General features: G+C 43.2%; 1 protein-coding gene across 1 annotated transcript; it reads right to left on the bottom strand.

Annotated features, from left to right (window-relative positions):
* Positions 1-8,101: 8,101 nt before the first annotated feature.
* prkcg (protein kinase C, gamma) lies at positions 8,102-21,261 on the bottom strand (the record flags this gene model as incomplete). Its single annotated transcript, XM_079165187.1, has 16 exons — positions 8,102-8,263; positions 9,046-9,186; positions 10,118-10,225; positions 10,403-10,483; positions 11,609-11,747; positions 11,916-11,978; positions 12,452-12,543; positions 12,840-13,013; positions 14,765-14,962; positions 15,459-15,660; positions 16,035-16,191; positions 16,297-16,425; positions 17,123-17,234; positions 18,109-18,191; positions 18,306-18,337; positions 21,020-21,261. 16 exons carry the CDS (start codon positions 21,259-21,261, stop codon positions 8,102-8,104), a joined length of 2,115 nt encoding a protein of 704 aa, XP_079021313.1.
* Positions 21,262-21,770: the final 509 nt, after the last annotated feature.

Below are 21,770 nucleotides of genomic sequence, written 5' to 3'. Positions count from 1 at the left end.
GAACGAGTGAGAGGAGGAATTAAACATCAAAACTGTGGAGACACTAACGTAGGTAAATTTGCACTGGGGGGGGGGGGGCATTTAAAACGGGGGAAACACTGAGACGGACATTTGACGTGCACACGTGCAAACCAGCTACTGGCTGTCCTCCTGTCTCGCTCTGTTATTGCTAAAGATGAGTTAGTGACACATCCGTGGCAACCAATCCTGTTAAAGGTCAGACAGGAGCCAATGCAACAGATGATGACTTCACGGTGAACCACTGAACTTGGGAGAGGACTTTAAAAAAACGGAGAGATGGATAGTAAACACACGCACACACACAGGCCAGGAGAGGGAGGAGAGGTCCTGTGTGACTCAAACATGGTCTTTCTGTGACTTAGTTCTGGTTGACTGGGAAGGACTTCACTGCAAATCCATTGAGCATGCTGTCTGTATGCATTTGTGAGTTTCTGTGCATTTGTGTGTGTGTGTATATGTGTGTGTGTGTGTGTGTGTTTGTGTGTGTGTGTGATTGTTCAGACAAAATCCTCTGCTTAATTTGGAGCACAGTTCAGTGTCATCAGCTTGACAAATAATGGAGAACAAATGTATGTGGAAAACACAGAGCGGGGCTGGTGTTTACTGTAATCACCCTCATTTTGCTTACTTATTCAAAACATTATGTGATACACTGCCAGGATCATTACTGTTATGCAGCTGACCTCATGTCCTCCTTTTTAGGGGGTTAGATTCGCTCTTGTTTTGATTATTTTCAGACTCTGTGTTTGTCTTTCTCTTTTGTTCTAATTTACAGTTTGTTCTATCTCTGGAACATACACTAGATTTTTACAATATGTTTGAATCCTTTTTCTTTTTTACTTATCCAACTAATCTTATTACATTAGACACTACTAACTAAAACTATAGGACCACCTTTAGTTCTTTCAGGAGGAGCTTGACCCACAATGGTAGCATCTCTCAGTTGCTGAATGTGTGCTGTTGTTTCACACTGTATCTCACAGAGTGTACAGGCCATTAAAGTGCACTTAAGAGGACTTTAAAGGAAATGTGACACCCTATTAACTGGCTGGAAGAGCCAAAATATGGAAGCATTTCACCTGCTCTGCAACAAGGTGTAAAAACACACCAAAACTGCAACAGTGGCCCAAAGAAAACTTTACCAACATCATTACACAAAGCTGTGCTGTTTGCAGTCTGAGATGTGGACAAGAGGCATAGAATGGAGCTTTTACACCAAAGTCTGACCCTTACTGTCAAAAGATAATTGATATTTGTTGTAACAGGAAATGTTTTTCACTCCTCTCTTGTCCAGTTTGTAACTACTCAGGCTTCACCATCTTGTTCTTACAGTAGCTGACGGGAGTGAGGACAGGCATGTTCTTCTGCTGATGTAACACAGCTGCTGCTTCAAGGTTTGAAAAGATGTGTGTTTGAGCTTTTCCTCCGCATATCACAGTTGTGCTGAGCTGTTTTTTTTTTTTGCATATTTGTGGCCCTAGCTGTTTGATTGTCATTAATAAAAATGCTCACATTGCTGCAGATGACCAGATTCCTTTTTGTCGCTTCTTGTATCATTCTCTATAAATCCACATCTGGTGTATTATTACAAACATAACATTGAGTCTAACAGACACTCGTCACTGTCTTGTGGAGTGAACCATTTGCGTACCAATGTATGGTAAAAGTACATCATGTTTAGGCCAACTAATTAATTCAACATTGACCAATCATCAGGCACCGAAGATGAATGCCAAATGAATGACTTAAACATGAGAACCACTTTCTTCTTCTTCTGGTCTTTCTTTGTATGACAACCCTTTGAGTCTTTAAACATCAGAGTTATAATAGATACAGTCATGCTACTGGGGAATAGACTCTTAAAGATTAAGCTTGGCCTCATCTTATCTGGACAGCAATTGTGGGAGACGTGACCACTATAGAAGTTGCTTCAGTTTCTATGCAGCACCGGGGATGAATAGAGCTTCTTTTGTTAAGAACAGAGCTGGCTGGTGGTAAAGGGTATACGCAGCAGAGAAATCCTCTGAGAAATGACACGTTTGGGCATGTTGAGGCTAAGAGAAGCAGAGAGTGAGTTACTAATGGTACGGACAGATTTCGGGGGGAAAAGGATGACCAACCACTAAGAATCCATCCAGTTGCACAAACAGGACGGATTAAAGATTGAAAATCAAAAGCAAAGTTACACGATTTACAACTGGCAGGGTGAATCCACATGAGGGTACAACTGAAGATTTGAATGAATTCCTAAGTTTCACACCAAAGTTTCTTTATTTCCTTATTTCTTCTCCTTTAATCAGAGGTTGTGAACCATATGACAAAGTGGACACTGCTGCTGCTGACATTTGACTGTTGGACAAGAGTTTTAGCCAGTGTGACTGAGAGTTTGAGGTAGTCTCCTTAAAATCAAAAACAACTCAAACTCACTGAGATGACATATGAAATAACTGAAGGCACACACGTGTGTGTGTGTGTGTGTGAGTGTGTGTGTGTGTGTGTGTGTGTGTGTGTGTGTGGGAAGGGGGGGGGGGTATAGACGAGCAGAGAAGGGTGGGAATGAACAATCACACCTTCCAGCAGTTGGAGGATGTGCCAAAGTGGTCAGGAATGAGTGAGAATCAATTGGAGTTGCAACCCAGCAGAAATGAGTGGATGTGCCCGAGTGGCTCTTACAGACTTGTTCAGCACCACGGACAGCACCATTATCTCTCTCATAGACTGCACCGTCAAACAGAAGACATATGAAGTACATCTTGCTGGTTCATAATGGATTTGGACACAAATAAGAGGAAAAAATGTCACCTCTTCAACGGCAATGTATTGAGCCCACATCACCCCCCCCCCCCCCCCCCCCCCCCCCCAAAAAAAAATCCTCTAAAGGGCTGTTGCAGCTTATGGAGACCATTGTACACTTAAGATTGAACGGAAAAAAATTCACTGTTAGGTTTGTGATAACAATCCCATTTTAGCGCTCTGAGACAGGCCCCTCAGCTCCCTCACCCAGAAAGTAATGAGCCAATTGAATTGGTTAGATAGGAGTCACAAGGGGGACAAAAGGTTTAATTCTCTCCAATCTGTCACAATCTACAGACTGACATCACCTCTAAGCCTCACAGGAAAGAAAGACACCAAAGGAAAGAGGGAGTGATGGGCAAGAGGAAAATATATGGAGACGTGCTGAAGAGAAGAAAGCAGCAGAGAGAGGAGGACGAAACTATGTTAAGAGAGAGAGAGAGTGCTCAAGGCGGGAACAGCAGGAGTACATGTAGCAGATATAGGTTAGCACAGGGAAAGACCTTGGCCCAAAAAAAAAATGGAAGGAGTACCCATCATGGACGCGCACGACGGGGATGCGCCTACACCTGTGCTAAACTAACCAACCTTGACTGTGCAGCGTCTCAAAAAAAAAAAATCAGCCCGAGAGGAGGATGGAATCACTCAGTGGAAAAATAAATGACTTCATAACGACTAAACGTAGATATCGTGACTCAATGGGTGGGTATGCTCAGGATTTCTCGGAGCATTTCAGCTGCGCAGCCACACTCCGGTGAAACTCGCACCATTTTCACGGCGCCGAGCAGACAGTTCTTCTGAAAAACTACATGTATGTAAAGCGGGATCTGTACCCAGTGCAGGGCTGACCAAGGCAGCGATGTGCGCATACGATTGTTTAGACCCCCCCCCCTACTGTCACACACACTCACACGCGGAGTTTGGAGATGATAAACACAGAGCAGGGAACATGTGAGCGACTCGCGCACAAAATTGGGATGGAATTAGTGAAACAAAAACGAAAAGCTGCAGGTGACATTTGGCCTGACTGTGATATCTCAAAAGAAGATGTGTCTTTACGCTTACACGACACGCGAGGAACACGTTATGAATGCTGCGTTTTTTTTTTTTACAGCTGCTGTCATCACACAATAATAGACACGCATACATTTCAAATGACTGAGTCAGGTTAAAAAAGGCGTCATCGTCACAATTACAATTACAGCCAAGAAACACACAACTGTCTTATTTAAAAAAAAAGGGGGAGAAAAATACTCACCCTGCCACGAGAGTCGTGCGCACACGTCAGTAGCCAAGAAACCTCGCACCAGGGAGGCTTGGTGGATTTTGGTCTCTCTCTTTTATGTGTTTTCGCTTAAGCCCATTTACCCATCCTCCAAATCCCTTACTCTCTCTTTCACCCAATCTGTCCCAGGCACTGCGGTGGATTGGTTCAGCAAGCTACTTTGGCTACAAAAGAGACATAGCGGGAGCAGGAGGGAGAGAAGTGTTGGAGAGAGAGAGAGAGGGTGAGATAGTGAGTGAGATAGTGAGTGAGTGAGCGAGCGAGAGCGAGAGAGAGAGAGAGAGAGGGAGCGAGGGAGAGAGAGAGAGAGAGGAGCGGGTCGTGTTAAACTACTATTTCTCCTCCAATCGTTTATATTCTTTTTTTTGTGATTTGTTTCTGTTTTTCTTCATGATAGGCTGCTATACAGTAACGCTGTTGTATAATGTTAATATGTTCCAGTAAAACCAATAGAACAATACATTTTATTGTTTTTTCTGATTATTTTTTATTTCTTACCTTTGTAATTTTGTCTTATTATCAGTCATCAGACAACATTTCACTAACTTCTTCCAAGGTGCTAAAGTTTGACTGGGTATTTTGCCGTTTTCTTGCATTTTATTATATATTATTTTACTTACATTGTAAACTTTATTGGCTTACGACATGCTTTGGCAGTACTGTGCTTAATTATGATCATGTCAATAAAGCAACATTCAATTTCAATTCTATGCAAACTTCATACAAATCATCTTGCAGATTTACAGCATTTTGCGTCAAATATAAGTGGAAAACACAGTAGATCACCTGCTCTTTAGTAGATGTGGTTCATTCAAGACACTTTAATTTCACCTCACATAATGGCTATACTAGTTACACTGCACAAGTAACCTCTCTCTCCCTCTCTTCCTTCATCCCTTTCCTCATCTTCCGCTCCCCCCCCCCCCCCCCCATGTCTCCTGTGGTCCATGTCCCTTGGTCTATTTTTAGCTGGCTTGTGGAGGAATCCTATATTTTTAGTAACGATATCAATAGTCTACAGCACACTCTGACCTCAGGGCATGAGCGAGGGAGAGAGAGGGAGGTGGGGGTGAGTATGAGAGATTGAGGCGAGATAGAAAGAGAGCAGAGAGAGGAAGAGGAGGCAGCAGTGAAGAGGAGGGATGATATCATGTCAAAGTGACAGTGAATGATGGACTGCACACACAACTCCGGCCGCAGAGCGCTGGAGGTTCAGTTGCATGAAGAGAGATACTGTCAAGGTTGGAGTAAAGGCTGCGGTGAGGAGTTTAAGATCAGGCAGTCGACATCGGGTGTACATCAAATACACCGAGGAGGATTTATCTTTTCACAAAAGTGGCATTCCATGTTTGTTTTTGGTTTAAATACCTTATTTAAGAGTGAAAGTCCTTCACCACTGTTAGAAACACATTGCAGACTATAAAATAGTCCCATAAAAGATAACACCATTAATGTTGTCTTCACAGGAATGAATATAAATCTAAACATGAAAGTCACATTTCTTCACAAGATTAGTGAAATTTTTTTATAACTACAGCAATACAAAGAACGTCAAGCTGCGTTTTTAATCTAAAAAAGTAGGATGCAATGTTTTGAGAATTGTAAAATCAAAATGTGAGAAAATTCACACGTTCACTGCCTGAACACCATTATTAGATAATAAATAACTGTAAAACATATCATAATATTGATGCAGAGACCAGGACAAGATAAGACATGATATCGTATCAAAGGACAACCGCGGGGCTCAGGGGGTATATCAAAGAGATAACAGCAACAATAATGAATTCTGACAATACGATTGAAAGAAAATGACTTAAAACAATGCATTAAAGCACTGACAGATAAGACAAACAGAGAAGAAGTTGGATGAAGTGCAGATAGAGAGGGAGATGGGAAGTTGATGAGATTTTAATGTGAAGGTCAACTTGTTATAACTCAGATCTCCATGGGGATATTAGTCCCATCATGATGCTGGCGGGGTTGGAGGGGGGAGGCGGTGGGAGCGTGAGGCTGCTTCAGAAGAGGAGGAGGGAGAGAAAGTGAGATGCCTGAGAGGTGGTTTTGCTGGTTCGACAACTACAGTATCACAGTAAATAGAGGGGTCAGCATCTTCTCTGTGCGAGTGTGTAAGAGTGTATGTGTGTGCGTGCACATGCTTGAGATTGCACTTTTGAGTGTGAGTATGTGTGAAAGTGAGGAAGCGAGCGTGACAGAGAGGCGTGAGGAGGAGACAAAGCGAGAGGCTGTGCATGTTTGTTTCTCAGCAGCCTCGCACAAGATCACAGAATGAAAGACTTCTCGTTTCACGATTTTTTTTCAGTACGTTTATTTTGATGTTCTTTTTCCAGCAGAAAAAAACAGAAGTTAACTCAACTAACAGATAAATACATTATCTATTGTGTTATTATTGGTTGTTTTGTCTATCATATTGAAGTGTTGTGTGTTGTGACATTTGACCTCAACTCAAACTGAGCTAAGGCATCAAGATGCACTTAAAGCAAAACTGCAAGATGTTGCTCCTTTGGATGAGAGATGGTTATAATTATCATTATGCTGACATAGAACGTAAAAAAAAAGATATTTAAAGAAAACAGATTTCTGTGTGAAATAACCAGCTGGTTTGTGAGATAAGAGCACTGGAATGGGATTATTAAACTGTATGTTTGCAGCCACCTGCCTTGCTCAGATAGTGTTTAATGACAGCCCTGCTATCATTTTTCCATGTATTGAACAGTCCAAGTGAGGCTCACTTTTAATTACACCTAATCAATGCTGTGGGTACGCCATAACACAGCAAAAAGCTTTACGGTTTACGCCACAAAAATAATAAAGTACTTGTAACTGTATAAGCGTCCTGAAAACATTATTAAAAGTCATATTTTCTTAGACCGCATACACATAATTCAGTGTAGTTGTAGGATGAAATTAAGGAGCACAGATACTCTATATTGCAAAGCAGATAGGACCAAAGCTTGGTGAAGAATAACAGAGAAAACAATTATGTGAATAAAAAACGATGCAGGCCGAATTGTGGCAGTGATAATAGAGTTAGGCAGAGTGGGCATGAAATGGGGGGGGGGGGGGGGGGGGGGGGGGGGACAGCACTGCAGCCTGCATTAACTGTCAAATGGCTGCGTTGTTTCAGCATATCAGTGGGTCATCTGAGGTCACCGGTGTGACGTTAAACTCAGAGGTCTGACCGAGCTCTTCCACAGGATGCCAGTCTAAAATAACAAAAACAAGGCTACTGGCTCAGTTTGCATCGTAGTCAAAGTGTCAACACTTACACACAAATAGAGTGAGATAGATATTTAGAAAGACACAAGAGTGCTTCTGATGCTGAATTACTGTACTGTGTATAAACATAATATTTAACTGTAATAAACCTGCTAAGAAACATTTGTATTCATGTGTGTGAACTACAAATTGATTAACAAGTGACTTGTTCGGCCTGCTATGTGGCCTGTGTTGCTGTTTAAGAAAAAACCTGACTTGTAATTGTTTTGTAAAATTCTCACATTGCTAGACGACTTCAATCCAAGTAATGGGAAAAGTTTGAGATAAATTGGTTTTAAAGTTACACGTATAGGTTCTCGGAAAATCTATAGCTACATACATCTAGTGTGTCAGAGCAATTCATTCTAAAAACACTGCATGCATTTCTCAGGTTCATACTACAGTACTCTTTTATCAAGTTAAGGGTTGTCTTACAAAAAACTCTAAGATGGAAATCTACAGTATAATACTGGCTTTGTTTGCATTGCTGCAACATATTCTGTGACTATCAATATATAATACATACATGAAACAGAGTGCATGAATATAAAGGTGTCTTGGCATTTTCTTGTAAACGTCAGAATTTGGTTATGAGACCCGTCTTTAATACTCGCCGCTAGTTCTCATGTTCAAATTCTTTGTTATAAAACTACTATAATGTGGATGAACAGGGTAGTTTGGGTACACTTGGAGGGGTGGTTGGAGCAGGTCTGGAAGCCATTTTCAAACAGCCGTGAGTGGCGAGGGCGCAAACTCTGGGTTTTGGAAGGTGAAGCCCTGGAAGTCTTCCTGGTTGATGGCTGCTAGTATATCCGGGTCAGAGGGAGTGAGCGCTGACGGAGCTGCTGTGAAGAAATTGTCGAAGTTTTCTCCTTTTCTTCCACCCTGATGAAGAAGAGGAGAAGATTAGCCTGCGTGTTCACACATTTGTGATTAATACTGATTGTATACACATCATTATCTTCCTCCGGAAAAAACAACAACCCATAATTATAAAAAGACTCTACCTACGCATCTCTTTTTCTCACCCACACCCTCGTTTTCTCTCTAAGGAGCTCTGTACCACACCTACAGTAGGAAGAAAGCTGCTCGCGTCTCCGTTGCTGCTCCTTGACAGCCGCTCTGCTGGATGATATGAATATCATTTGGCTAATGGGCCTGGCCTCTGACCTCTGAGCATACTCAGCTCACTCAAAGCACACCTCACTCTTGGCCAGCGGGGCCAAAAATTGGCGTGTGGCGGGCTAATGATGACAGACAATTTACATATAGGAGGAGTATGCAGGACCCCAAGGTCAGGGGGTCCTGTCTGTTATGACTGGACTATCTGTTCCAGACCGCTCAAAGCCCATCTCTAGGAACTAGCAAAGGTGATGAAAGAGAGAAAAGAGAAGGGAATTGAGAAGAGGGGAAGAAATGGCCAACACAATGAGGACGGCTGAGCGAGAAAGCACGCAGGGAAACGAGGGAAAGCGTGGGAGTTTGAGAGAGAGGAGACAGATGGAAGAAAGTGACAGCTACAATTCCCTAAAAGTGTCCTCGGAGAGATAGAGAGAAAGAGGAAGGAAGAGAGGGGCAGGAGAGTGACATGAAAGAAAGAAACAAAGAAAGAAAGAAAGAATGAAAGAAAGAAGAGTCTGTAGAGTCTGTATATCTGTTCAACTGACAGTTCTGGGTTTGAAGGGCGCCTGGATCTCCAGTCTCTCCAGACGGTCCCAGTCAATCCAACGGAAGAACGGATGCTCCCTGATTTCTGTCTCTGCATCGTCTCCTCCACCTAGACGCTTGGCTGGGTGCTTCGTCAGGAGCTTGGGAAAGAGCGAAGGAGAGAAGGGAAAAAGTGGAAAAATAAAAATATTGTGGTGACCATGGGATTCAGATTAATCATACATGCTCTGCTTTTCTTAGTCAACAATGTACATGGTAAGCTTTCAATGTTATTAAAATGTATTTTAAATGTTCTATCAAGTAATTTAAATTGTGTGATTTACATATGCATGTATATTTAAAGTGGGGTATTCGCTTTCAAGCTGAGAGTGAAATGAGAAGATTAATACCACTTTAGCCTGTATGCTAAGTCTAAAGCTACAGCCAGCAGCCTGTTAGCTTAGCTTATCATAAACACAGGAAACACAGGGAAACAGCTAGCCTGGCTCGGTCCGAAGGTAACTCAATTTGCCTACAAGCGCATCTAAAGCTCACTTATTACCATGTTTTGTCTTCTTTGTTTAATCCGTACAAAAGCGTTAGTGTAAAAATGACTATTTGTGGTTTTAAGGGGGTTTATGTTTCTATTATTTCATGGCAACAAGTCTTCAGAAAGTCACTGCACCCGGCAAAGAAGTAGTCTGGCACAAAACCCCTCTGCAAAACCACCCATTTTCTGTATATATTAAACAAACAAGATTCAATGTGTTAATTAGTGAGCCTGTTTTACATTCAGACAGTCTGGCTAGCTCCCCCGCCCTGTTTCCAGTCTTTAAGCTAAGCTAAACTAATGGCTGCTGCAGGCTCAGTATCTTCTCATCTGACTCTCAGCAAGACGGAAAATGAGCACATTTCCTAAAATGTTGCACTATTACTTTAAGCAGTCAAAGAGGTGCATGGTTAACCTTTGCTGTATGTATTTAAATATATTTTAGAAATATAGGATTAAGTCATATTTTCAGAATTGCATTTGCAATTGTCTCAACTGTCTTTGTGCTAAAAGTTATACGAGTCAGAAGAATGTTGGCTTACTCCCTTGCAGATAGAAACCGCTTCACGAGTGAGACTTTTTGGGTATACCACACTCTGCTCCATGATGGACTGAAACAGCTCCTCCTCGTCAATACCATCAAATGGTGGCTGGAAGGAAAAGACAGAGCGAAAAGGAAAAAGAGCGTAACTGTGGGCAAATTGAAAGCAAATATATTGAAATCAAAGTTCTCTTGAAAGTCTTTTGAAGTGATTACAAAGGACAAGCACTGGAGGCTTAAGTGTCTGTGCACACGGCTCTATTGTTAGGATTAAGCCGAGTGTTACCTGTCCTGCCAGCATTTCATACAGCAGTACTCCATAGGACCACCAGTCTACTGCTTTATCATAGGGCTGATATGCCACAATCTGAAAAGGATGGAGAGAACAGGAGAGGAGATAAAAAAAAGGCAAGAATGGCAGTGTAGAGATAAGGAAGTAGAAAGAAGACGGGGAGAGTGAGAGAAAGCCCAGTTGTAGCAGTCGGCTGCTCGGATGATGTGCAGCTATCAGACACAGCCGGAAAGAAAAGCAGAGAGAGAGAGAGAGAGAGAGAGAGAGGAAAGTATGGCATTAGAGAGGGCAAATGTATGAATGAGCTCAGAAATAATCAACACATGACTTTGGATTTGTGTGTGTGAGGGGGGTGGGGTGGGGGGTGGGGGGTGGGGGGGGCGCCGCACGAGGGAACAATTCCCAGCCCCTGGGGAAATATATTGTATCTCTTCCAAAATGGCAGATGCAGGAGAATCAATGGGTGTTTACATAACAGAGTCAATACCCAGGGGTACCATAGCAAGGTTTACAATATCAAAGAGGTGCACAACAGTCACATCTTCTCTTTCTCTCTCTACTGGGCCTGTCTTCTACAAGTCCACAAACCAAGCAAGCTGGATATCTACCTCACTCACTCTCTGGATTGTGTTTGTTTGATTACTTAACAGAGAAATGCGCACACACACACACACACACACAAACAACATGTAAGGTAAACATTATACAGCATACAACTTTGATATTTAGCATTTAAAAAGGGTGTCAAGAAAAACCACCGCCGCTGTTCTCAGGCTGAAATCTGCATCAACATCATTGATGAAATCCTTTTGAGAGTAGTTTTCAGGGGTTTGTGTTACTCTCAAGGGAGTTAATCACCTTAAGTCAATTGCAGTAAGAGAAAGGAAAACTGGTAACACAAGGTCTCTGAAGGACAAGCATTATTTCTATGCAATGTCCTCACAGCACAAGCGCACGCCACTGCTAATTGAATCATGTGAAGTTAATTATTCAAAAATGCTGACAAGGTCAGAAAGGACGAAGGAGATGAGAGGAGCCGCAGCGAAGCAACTCGCCGTCTTGCGGCGATGCAAAACAGGTCAAGCAAACAAAGAGGGGAAGACAGGGGGGAAACCAGGGGAAATGACGGATCTAAGGAACAAATGAGGAGAGTTCAGGAGTTAGTCTGGACCACGATGCGAGAGCAGGGGGTCGGTGTACCTCAGGGGCGATGTAGTCAGGGGTGCCACAGAAGGTGCGCGTGGTGTCGCCCTCCAACATGCCCTCCCTGCACATCCCGAAGTCAGCTATCTTTATGTGGCCCTCGCTGTCGAGCAGCACATTATCCAGCTTTAGATCCCTGAGAAACAGGAAACAGATCACACAGGTATGAATCATTTTGACAGATAACATCTTTATAACAGTCATTAGCGACACACGACGTGATAAATCGGTATCTGTGTGCTGCACTGCAGAGCAGTGACAGTGCCAAACCAGGCCATGTTAAATGAGCAGCCCACTTCTCTACCTGTAGATGATGCCATTGCTGTGGAGGAAGAAGAGGCCGACCGCTATCTCCGCTGCATAAAACCTGGAGGCAGAGAGGAGGAGGAGGAGGGGACTCACTACTGGTTGCTTTATCTTTCAGAAAAATGGCCAAGGTTTTCAGCGAGGAGAGAGAGAGAAGGGAGCTCATGAGGGTGATGAAAGGGAAAGAAACCAAGTAGATGAAAGGCAGGCAGATGAAGAAAGAGAGCTGGAAATGAGCAACAGTAAGAATTACTTTTAGATGATTGATCAAAGATTATTGATTAGATGAGCAGCCAGGAGGAGGGAAAACGTAGATAAAAAAGATGAGATTAGTGGGAGGAGAAAGTCTGGGGAAAGAGAAGAGGGTCGGTACGTCAGTTGATTACTTTTTATGAGTCACCAGGTGTAATGAACAAAGCTAAGAGAGGAGTGTGTATGTAAAAGGAACAGAGGATAGAAGATAGGCAGGAAATGAGACGCTGTAGATGAAGACCGTGATTTAAGGTGAAAGAAAGGAGCTTTTTGACTACATACGCTGCGTGAGGCTCTTTGAACTTGCCGACTATCTGAATGTGAAACATCAGGTCTCCTCCGTTGACGTATTCCATCACATAATACAGACGGTCCTGCAAAAACAAAACACACACACACACACACACACACATGAATATGCACACTCTCCATACATAAGCACCTCTTGTCCAAATTAAAAAGCAATCTGTTAAAACCTCCTCCAGGACCAAGGACCTTATTAAAGAAAGCAAACTAATTATTTAATTAATTAATTGAAAATTTCGGGCAGCCTTTATTGAAACAACTCCAGGGAGGACTACACAGCCAAATGTCAGGCAGGGTTATGGACAATTTAATGTGGTTCATTTAGGACCCCGTATACCCTCCACACACACAGACCTACACACACCTCAGTCTGGAAGGCGCAGTAGAGAGACGTGAGGAAGTGAGGGCGAGAGGAGAGCGCCAGAACCCTCCTCTCCACCAGAGCGCTCTCTGTGTCCTCGTCCTGGAAGAGAACGTCTTTCTTCAACACTTTTACGGCGAACAGACGCTCGCTGCCTCGCTCCTCTGCCAGAAGCACCTGAACATAGACAGGGAGAGGAGAGAAAGTTACTGTAACAACAAAGCTATCCCAAGAATGTTCAAGCGGCTACTGTGCGCCCTCAACCTGCAGAAAAAAAGAGCCTTTTTTAATACATAATTCACTTTTTCAAAAATTCTTCCCGTAGTCTGTGCATCAAAGTTTTGAATGCATCTCTCATTCAAGCTTCACCTCTCTGGATAGAATCGTGCATGTACTGTAATGCTGCCAGTCCTGACATTTTTTTAGGTCATTGTGTTATGAGTGACATGGTGCTCTAGTTAAGAGAAAACTAGTTCAGCTGGTTTAATAAGAATGATGTGCTTTTGAGGCACATTTGCAATATTGTGTGCATTAAATAAAGTGTCGTGCTAAGCCAGGACTTGTATGAAGTGGCCAGTATTAAAAAATGAATATACTGGTAAAAAAAAAATGAAATAGCGCAAGAGAAAAAAAAAAGTGATCACATTATATAGACACGCGATTAAGCAAGTGCAGTACTGTGCACATTTATTCCTCTGAAGGAATGTTTAATTAAATCTGTTCTGTGCCTGAAGATTTCAAGCCATATTAATGTCATAAATGAAAAAGTGAAGCGGCTCTCGTGTTTTTATCAGACATTAAAAACACATTCAGCGACTATTTTCTCACGCTCTGAAAGCTAATGATGCTATAATTTTCTCGAAAGAGAGCCACATGACCCAGGTTTTACTGTGGTTCATGGGAAAGATATGGTCAGAATCACTGTGCCGACAACAACACGATTTCAAATTGTCTGGCCAGCCTGCAGCGCTGTGCTGTAGCGGTCACTGGCTAGTGGGGATAGAGGATCTGACTTTATAGTGGTGAAAAGTAGAGAAAATTACATGGTGTCATTTTCAGAAATCAATGTGACTACATGTCTACTTGTGTGTGTGTGTGTGTGTGTGTGTGTGTCTGTGTGTGCAGTGCCATTGATGAACTGCGAGTCTGAGAGAAATCCTCCCGTCCTCTGTGATCTCGTCTCCTGCTCTGCCCCGTGTTCTCAAACTAACTCCCATGAAAATAGGACTCATCACCCTCCACCATTACAAATGTTGCTAACACAATCATGTGACAATCAACTTCCTTTTGGTCATTTGGTCACTTTCCAAAGCACAGTAATCCTCCCCTCTTCCTCTATATCTTGGTCTGTCTCTGTCTCACTTCTCCTCACTCAGTAGCCCCGGGGTCTGTCTCTCCTTTCATGGGTCGCTTTTTCCTCACATCTTACGTAAGTTGAGTCTATTTCTCCTGTCCTCTGTAGACTCTCCTCTGACAGTTATGAAACAGTACAGGGGGGATTTCAGAGGAGGAGGAAGGACTCAAAACTCTGCTCTCTTCATTATGCCTCATCTACTGGGGAATTATAGAGAGAATGGAGAGCAGAGGCTCCCTTGAAATGAACACGTCCAGGAGGACTGTGTGGCATGTAGGAAGCCAGCCAGCCAGAGCTCACGACTGCTGACAACACAAAAGAAGCCACGGGTTAAATGACTCATTTGGCAGTAGTAGGAGAGACAATGAGCACGTAAGTAAGAAAGGGCTTTTTCTTCAAAGAAATTCTGCTCAGGAGCTGCTGTATGAAATGCCACTTGAAGGTCAAGTCCATCAATAGAAGGACTTATTTTTTCCAGTGACAATCTTTGTTGCTTTCAGCATGAACAGCCTCTTTGACTGTACTTACAGCTGTTGGATCAGTACGCAGAGAAGATGACATTTGCTGTGTTTACCTTGCCAAAGCTGCCTTTGCCCAGCACCATGAGGAAGTTGAAGTCGAGGATGCCCACTTTGACTTTGGCAGGGCCGGGGGTGTGGATTGGCGGGCAGGATGGTAAAGGGGTCGGGGACAGAGCCGCAGGGAACGGTTCAGACAGCGCGACAGGTAGCGCTTGAGGCAGAGATGGTGTTGTGCCGTCTGGCTGAGGCTCCTGGAGAATCGAAGTGGGAAGGTTGAGAGATGAATGGTTGGAAGCAGTCCAGCACAGACACACACAGAAACACACCACACACAAAAAAACCTGACAAACAAACCAAACTCCTTCCTGCCCCTAGTTTGAGATTATAGTCAGGCAGAACAATCCTGCACCCTGGTGGAGACAGAGTGTAACAAGGAGGGAGTGGAACATATCTAATCTATTATCTAATTAGTTAGCTACAACACCAGGCATAAATCTTCCTCGCTTTTTTTCTCAGATATAATAGGCAGGGCCAGTTCAAGATCATGACCCAGTGTGAGCAGTGGCAGCTGTTGTTTATTAGATGTAGGTAATTATAAGCTGATAAAGGCCAAGGCTTTGGGATAAATGGTCATTAGCAAGGTAAAAACTAATCCCACTCAGGTGAATACACGTATACATATCCCCCTTGTGGATTTTTGGTCAGCATGAGTACCGACTGACGGCTTCTTCGAAGTACATTTCCTACCTCCAGGTCTGGGTCTGGCACGGGGATGTTGTAGTACTCTCCCTCGTCTTGGGCCAGCAGTTTGAACCAGCCGCTGATAGGACGCCTGAAGATCTCACTCACTCCGAACGACAGCGCTCCCATGAAATCGTTCCTAGACGTGCGGTCCCAGTCCCACACCTCCACAGACAGACGCCTGTCCCACTGGTGACCGCGCACTGAGCTGGAGAGACGAACACAAAAACTCAAAGAGTTAGCTCACTGTGTAAGCAAAACAAAAACGCACAAAGGCAATTATGTTTTTCATTTTTTTTAACTTTTCGAATTTTTCCAGATTTCAAAGGCAATTTCCAAATATCTTAATTCTACTGAATATCAGAAAAAGAATAGTAAATAATGGGATATTAACACGGGTGATGTAAAATAAGCTGCAAATACAGTACTAAGGGAACATCAACCATCTAATCTTTGTCTTTCAGGGTCCTTATTTGTGACTCAGTAATTCCAAGTTCGAGGACATTTTATTTTACCTAAAGCACATTTTGCCCCAGAACTGAGTACATTTTCCACTTTGGATTAAAGTTCACAAGGACTCACAAGGTGAAACTCTCATTCCAGATGGGATTGAGTGTTGAGCGGATGGTCTTGGTCTTCTGTTTGCTGTGGCTCTTTGGGTCCGGAATCAATTTCAGTTTGACGTACGGGTCTGACAGGCCGTTTGGATCCATGGGCATCAGGTTACGAGCCTCCCGCACTGAAGAGAAAGAAGAATAATAGAAAGCGCAGAGAGAGAAATTCTCCATTACCTGTGTAATCCTCCTATTTGTTTTAGCACCCATGTTCCAGCTGGTCCTCTAACCTGTGACAAAGACATCCTCCGTCTCTCCTCTGATGGTCAGGTGGATCCTCCCTCTTTTCTCGGTGTGGTCTTGGCCACAGAGACTGGGAACACTGGTCTCACACCGTCGATGGACGTTCATGTCACAACCTAGAGTTAAAAAGAGACACATACACAAGTTTCAACAGGCACATGTTTAGGTGACAAAAAAGGTAATTAGATAAATAGCAAGTTAAAAAAAATATTAAATGTATCACACTGAACTGCCAAATAAACACAAAATGCAAATATATATATGCAGTATATATTTTTTCTATACACACATGTCTTGTTTCTGTTACCTTAGGATATTGCTTTGACTGCATTGACACTTATTCGCTTTTTAGTCAAGAGCTAGATCAGAGTAATACAACTGTCATGTCTTACCTGTAATTATAAGTCTCCAGCCAGCAACTGCTTAGCTTAGCATAAAGACTGGAAAAAGGGGATGAGCGCTAGCCTGACTCTGTCTTAAGGTAACAACATTTGTAACTCTAAAGCGGCTCACTAATTAACACGTTATATGTCATTTTGTTTAGTGGGTACAAAACTAATAGTTCATTTTACAGGGGGTTATGTTTGACTATTTCTTAGCCAGGCACAGTCACTTCCTGCAGTCTCCGCTGGTGGCCAATCTCTCTAATTCTCTGCAAAAAAAGTGCATTTCCCAAAATACCCCAAACATAAACTTAACAAAGTCAAAGTTATTTCCCCAGTAGAGAGGAAAGTCCCAATAATGTGCGTGTGTAAACTGATTCTTATCTTACACACAGAGATTTATAACACTGTTTTGTGTAAAGAAACTCACAGCCACATTTCATGCCCTGGTGTATGAGTCCGTACAGCAGCGAGCCACAGTGGTCGCAGAAGGTAGGACTGGAGTAAGTCTGGACCTTAAACAAGTGTTGAGTCTTCAGGTCCTGAAACACAACAGAAAGAAACCTGCATTGAAAACACACACTCACACACACACACACAGCGTGACCATGGAGGAAACTGTGAACACACACACACACACATTTACACACATAAATGCATGAGTATGATTAGTGGAGAGATGTTGAGTGGGGTATTCATGGACAAACCAATTAGATTTCTCCACTGGGAGAGGACATATAAATGAGAGTGCATCTAGGCAAGGCTGTGTGTGTGTGTGTGTGTGTGTGTATATATATATATATACACTGCGCAGAGAGGGATGAATCATTTTTATCTCTCCACAGCTCATCAGACTCCACCACCACCACACACCACCTTCTCCAAAAATGTTTTCCCTCTGAGCCGCTATTTAAAAACACCGTCACCCTGTTTCTCCTCAGTGTGTGTTCCTGTCACTCTCTTTTCCTTTTTTTTTATTTCACCCAGTCACACACACGCTCTTGACCTGATTTCTGAGGCAGTTTATATAGCTGGCATAAAGAAAAAAACATGGAGACAAATCTCCCTGAAATCCTCAAAATACCACAGAAAGGAAGACTGAGCAGTCAGTCGCTCTCTCCCTTCTCTAATTCTCTCTCTCTTATCAGCCCCTCCACCCCTCCACCTGCATCTCCTCCACTCTCTATCTCCAACTCGCTGCATCTCTAGCCTTGTAGGATGACTTGACATGAGCGCAGACGTCACAGTTGGGACACGGCTGCCTGATGTGAAGGATGCATGGATTGACAGATGAGTCACGCACACGTGTTCCTGGCACAGAGCAGATGGCTAATATGACGATGACGGGCTAAACCTTGACTAAAACGGAAAGCAAGAAAGTAAAAGGAAAGTGAAAGTAATAGCACATCTGCTCACATCTGGTTTGGGGCCCGCCACAGAGCCAGGACAAGTGAAGGTCACAAACTCGTGACATCTTTTGTGAACCACGAAACTGCAAACTGGAGGAAACACAGAGAATAATATCCTCAAAAATAAAATCGGTCACACTGGGAACATCGTGTGAGAAGATTATATACTGCAGAAAAAGGCAATAACACTGGGTTTATCTTTACCTTGACATTGGAATCCCTGTTTGCCGATGCCCCTGAGTGAAAAAGGCACATGGATTAAGACACAAATACAATCTTCTCTACACTTCTGTAAAGTAAAATATTTAGCTGTTTCCCAGCCAGCGGAGTGTAGATTACACTGCCAAGACAGAGATAGTGCTGCTGCATTATTCTGTTCCAACAGATATGCAGGCACAAGTTGAGGCTCATCAAAAAACAAACAACACTGTGTTAGAGGCCAGCGACTTGATAAACAAAGCCATTGTGTGTGAAGTTTGGGTGTCTTCCTTCTCCAAGCTACACTGCTGACCAGGTCAAGTGGTGTCAATCATTGTCACACATACACACACACGGATACACAAACACAATTCTCCTGTTTCCAGAACTGCTGTGTTGGCTAGTTTCCAGTGTCTCCTTAGAGCTTTAATTGAATAATTAAAGCCATTGATTGACTAAAGTGTCCACTCAGCAGCTTGCCTGCTGTGAATCAAATTTTGATTAGAAAGGCAGACGAACAAGACACCGCCGAGAGCTTCTCCACAATCATGCTGGAGAGGCCCAGGGGTTCATAGGAAACTGACCATAATCACTGATCTAAAATCAGTTCACCATCTGCCTGGGTAATAATTAAAGATGGGGTTTCAGAGGGTAATCTGATCCTTGATCAGCATTCAACAGAAGTCTCTGTCTGCAGCAGTCTCAGTGTATAAGGCCAGTTCTGCTTTTTGACCAGCAGAGAGCATTAGAGGTCCAAAGATAGATGTGGAGAGGATCGTCAGTGTTGCTTGCTGGCCAGATATCACAGGAAATTGACTGCATTTTAAGTTTAATGATGCATTGAAAAACATTTGCAATTAAATAAAGAGTTGGCATTAAAACGTTAGAGAAACCCTGTAAAACATTCCTGACGACTTCAAGGGGGGGGTGGACCATGTCTATGCAATAGGCATGCTGAAATGTCACAGTAGTTTGAATAGAACAGATCTATCATTACTGTTATTAGTAACACCAGTGCTTCTACGAAAACCAGTCAAAACATCTGCTGTAAAAAAGGCCTGTTGGATCTGTCCTTTGATGAGTTTGATTTATGACCATTGAGAACAGCAGGTCAGTGCCTCCAAACACACACTGAACTGTGACACCACTTTTTCCTTTTTAGACAATTAGTTGATAACTAAATGAGCGATACAATGGTATAACCCATACCCTTCTAGAGCCTGACTTAATATACCACATATTTACATTTCAAAACTGAAACTATCGTTTCTAAGTCTTTAATTAATCTATCAATAGCCCCCAGGGGCTACGACACCCAGGTTGAGAGCTGCTGCGCTGACATCCTCTGTGAAGGGAACGATTTTTCACCCTGAACTAAGTGCTGCTACTGCGGCCAAGACAGTAGCAGTTGGAGAAATGTCCTGAAAGCTACCCAGAGGCTGCTGGCATATGCACCGCCCTGCATCCTACATGCACCACCACCATATGTCCAAACACACACGCACGCACTCACGCACGCACGCACGCGCACACACACACACACCCACAATATTTTTTCCTTCACATATAAGCTGTAAATCGTTTAAGATTGGCAAAAGACACAATGATCCCTGTCCTGTGAAAACCTTGTATCTCGAAAACATCAACTTTTCATGAACAAAACAGCACTTTTTTGAGCACAGCTTTGCGACGCTGCATTTTTTTTCTTCTCATTTTATATTTTTGTCATGATTTTTCCCATCGTTATCAAATGGTTCACAAAGGTTAAGAAATTAGAGACTTTTCTAAACTCATAAAGAGCACTAAATCCTTCAGTTTATTTAAAAAATACAAAAAAACACCACATTTGGAGGTACATGGTTTTTACTGGACTGTGATGAGTGTAAACTCCAACAGTTTAGAAAATAGTTACTGTATATCTAGCATCTCCTGGAGCAACTACAACAACAAAATACTACTTATTTATAAACGCATTAAAAATGTATTATTTTCAAATTAGTTCTGTTGCTACCCAAGTCCATTTTATTGCTTAATAAAAATGTGCACTTTAAGAGTACTTTGGAGCATTTTTGAATGCAGGACTTTCTAATGCTTTCTGATAAGTCATTTTTGACATCGTGGTATTCTAAATGCGCACTCCACCAATTACATTCATGATAGTTCAGTTTACTCGTTTCTAGGCCTACTACTCAACCAGTGAAAACAGTTCCATAATGTCTTTTGTGGCTCTGGAGGAGCTTTACAAGGTCAGAATATCTAAATTTTGACCAATTCTTGTTTTGATCTTTGAGTCGCCCATCTTTATAGGAGTGGTACACTAAAGAGTTCCCCTTTAAGATCTAAATGATATCTCCTACACCGCTGCCTGAGTGTGTTTGTGCATGCTTGCTTGTACTCTTTCAGCAAGCATACCGGCAAAAATGTCATAATGGAAATCTGTCTTGTGTGTATATGTGTGTCTGCATGTGTGTAATGAAGCCCCTTAAGTAACTGCTGTACTGTGTGGGCTGCAGTGTGGAGGTGAGGATGTGTGATCAGATCAGGTCAGTGTGGTAGGCTGTTTCTCCAGCAGGCAGCTGGATCTGGTTTAAGAGAGAAGGAGTGCAGATAAAGTCAGATGGAGTAGTGGGATGCCTGAGAAGGCGGCTTATGAACTGCCGGGTTGGTTTCTGTGTAAACGTGCAGCTGTGTGCGTGTGCGTGCGTGTGCGTGTGTGTTACCAGATGAAGTCGGTGCAGTGGCTGCAGAAGGTGGGCTGTTTGAAGAAGCGGGCTGTGAACTGGTGGTCTTTCACCTCAACAATCCTCTTGTGTTTGAGCGCTCCCCTCCTCTGGAACACAGGCACCCTGGCCGGAGGCGAGAGGGGCGAGGGCAGCGGGGAGGCACCGGGGGAGGTTCCTGATGTTGGGGAGGCCAGTGTCAACAGGGAGAGGGACGGGGGAGGGGAGACCGGGATGGACATGATGCCTGAAGGATACAGTAGAAAGAGGAGAAAGGGAGGGATAGGGGGAATGGATGAGTGTCAGTAAGGAGGGTATAGAGTTGTACAGGCGAAAGACCTTGAGCATGGGGGAGGGAGGGGAGGAAGCAAGGACAGGGAGGAGGAGCAGGAGGAGGGGGGATGGAAAGTGTAATGGGTCATGGTAGCAACAGGAGTTGTAATAATGGCACATGGGACGTACGATGCAGCGAAGGAGTGACGCGATGGAGAGAAAGATCGAGAATGGACCGGAAGTGCGGAAGGAGACGGTGGGAGTACAGGGAAAGTGACAGGAGCGAGAGTGATAGAGAAAAGAGTGGTGTAATGAAGAACATGGAGGTTAATTCACATACGGAGACAGAACTCTCCTAAGAGACTCTTGAGACGCTAAACGATTAGTGCAACTCACTGAGTGTCCCACATACTGCCTGTCCATTCTACCTACATCTCCCTCCCGCTGTACCCCTTATATCTCCATCCCCCTGCCAGCT

Source organism: Pholis gunnellus, assembly GCF_910591455.1.
Source record: "Pholis gunnellus genome assembly, chromosome: 8".
NCBI lineage: Eukaryota > Metazoa > Chordata > Actinopteri > Perciformes > Pholidae > Pholis > Pholis gunnellus.
Note: the sequence above shows the minus strand (reverse complement) of the source record. Positions and strands in the feature narration are given on the sequence as shown.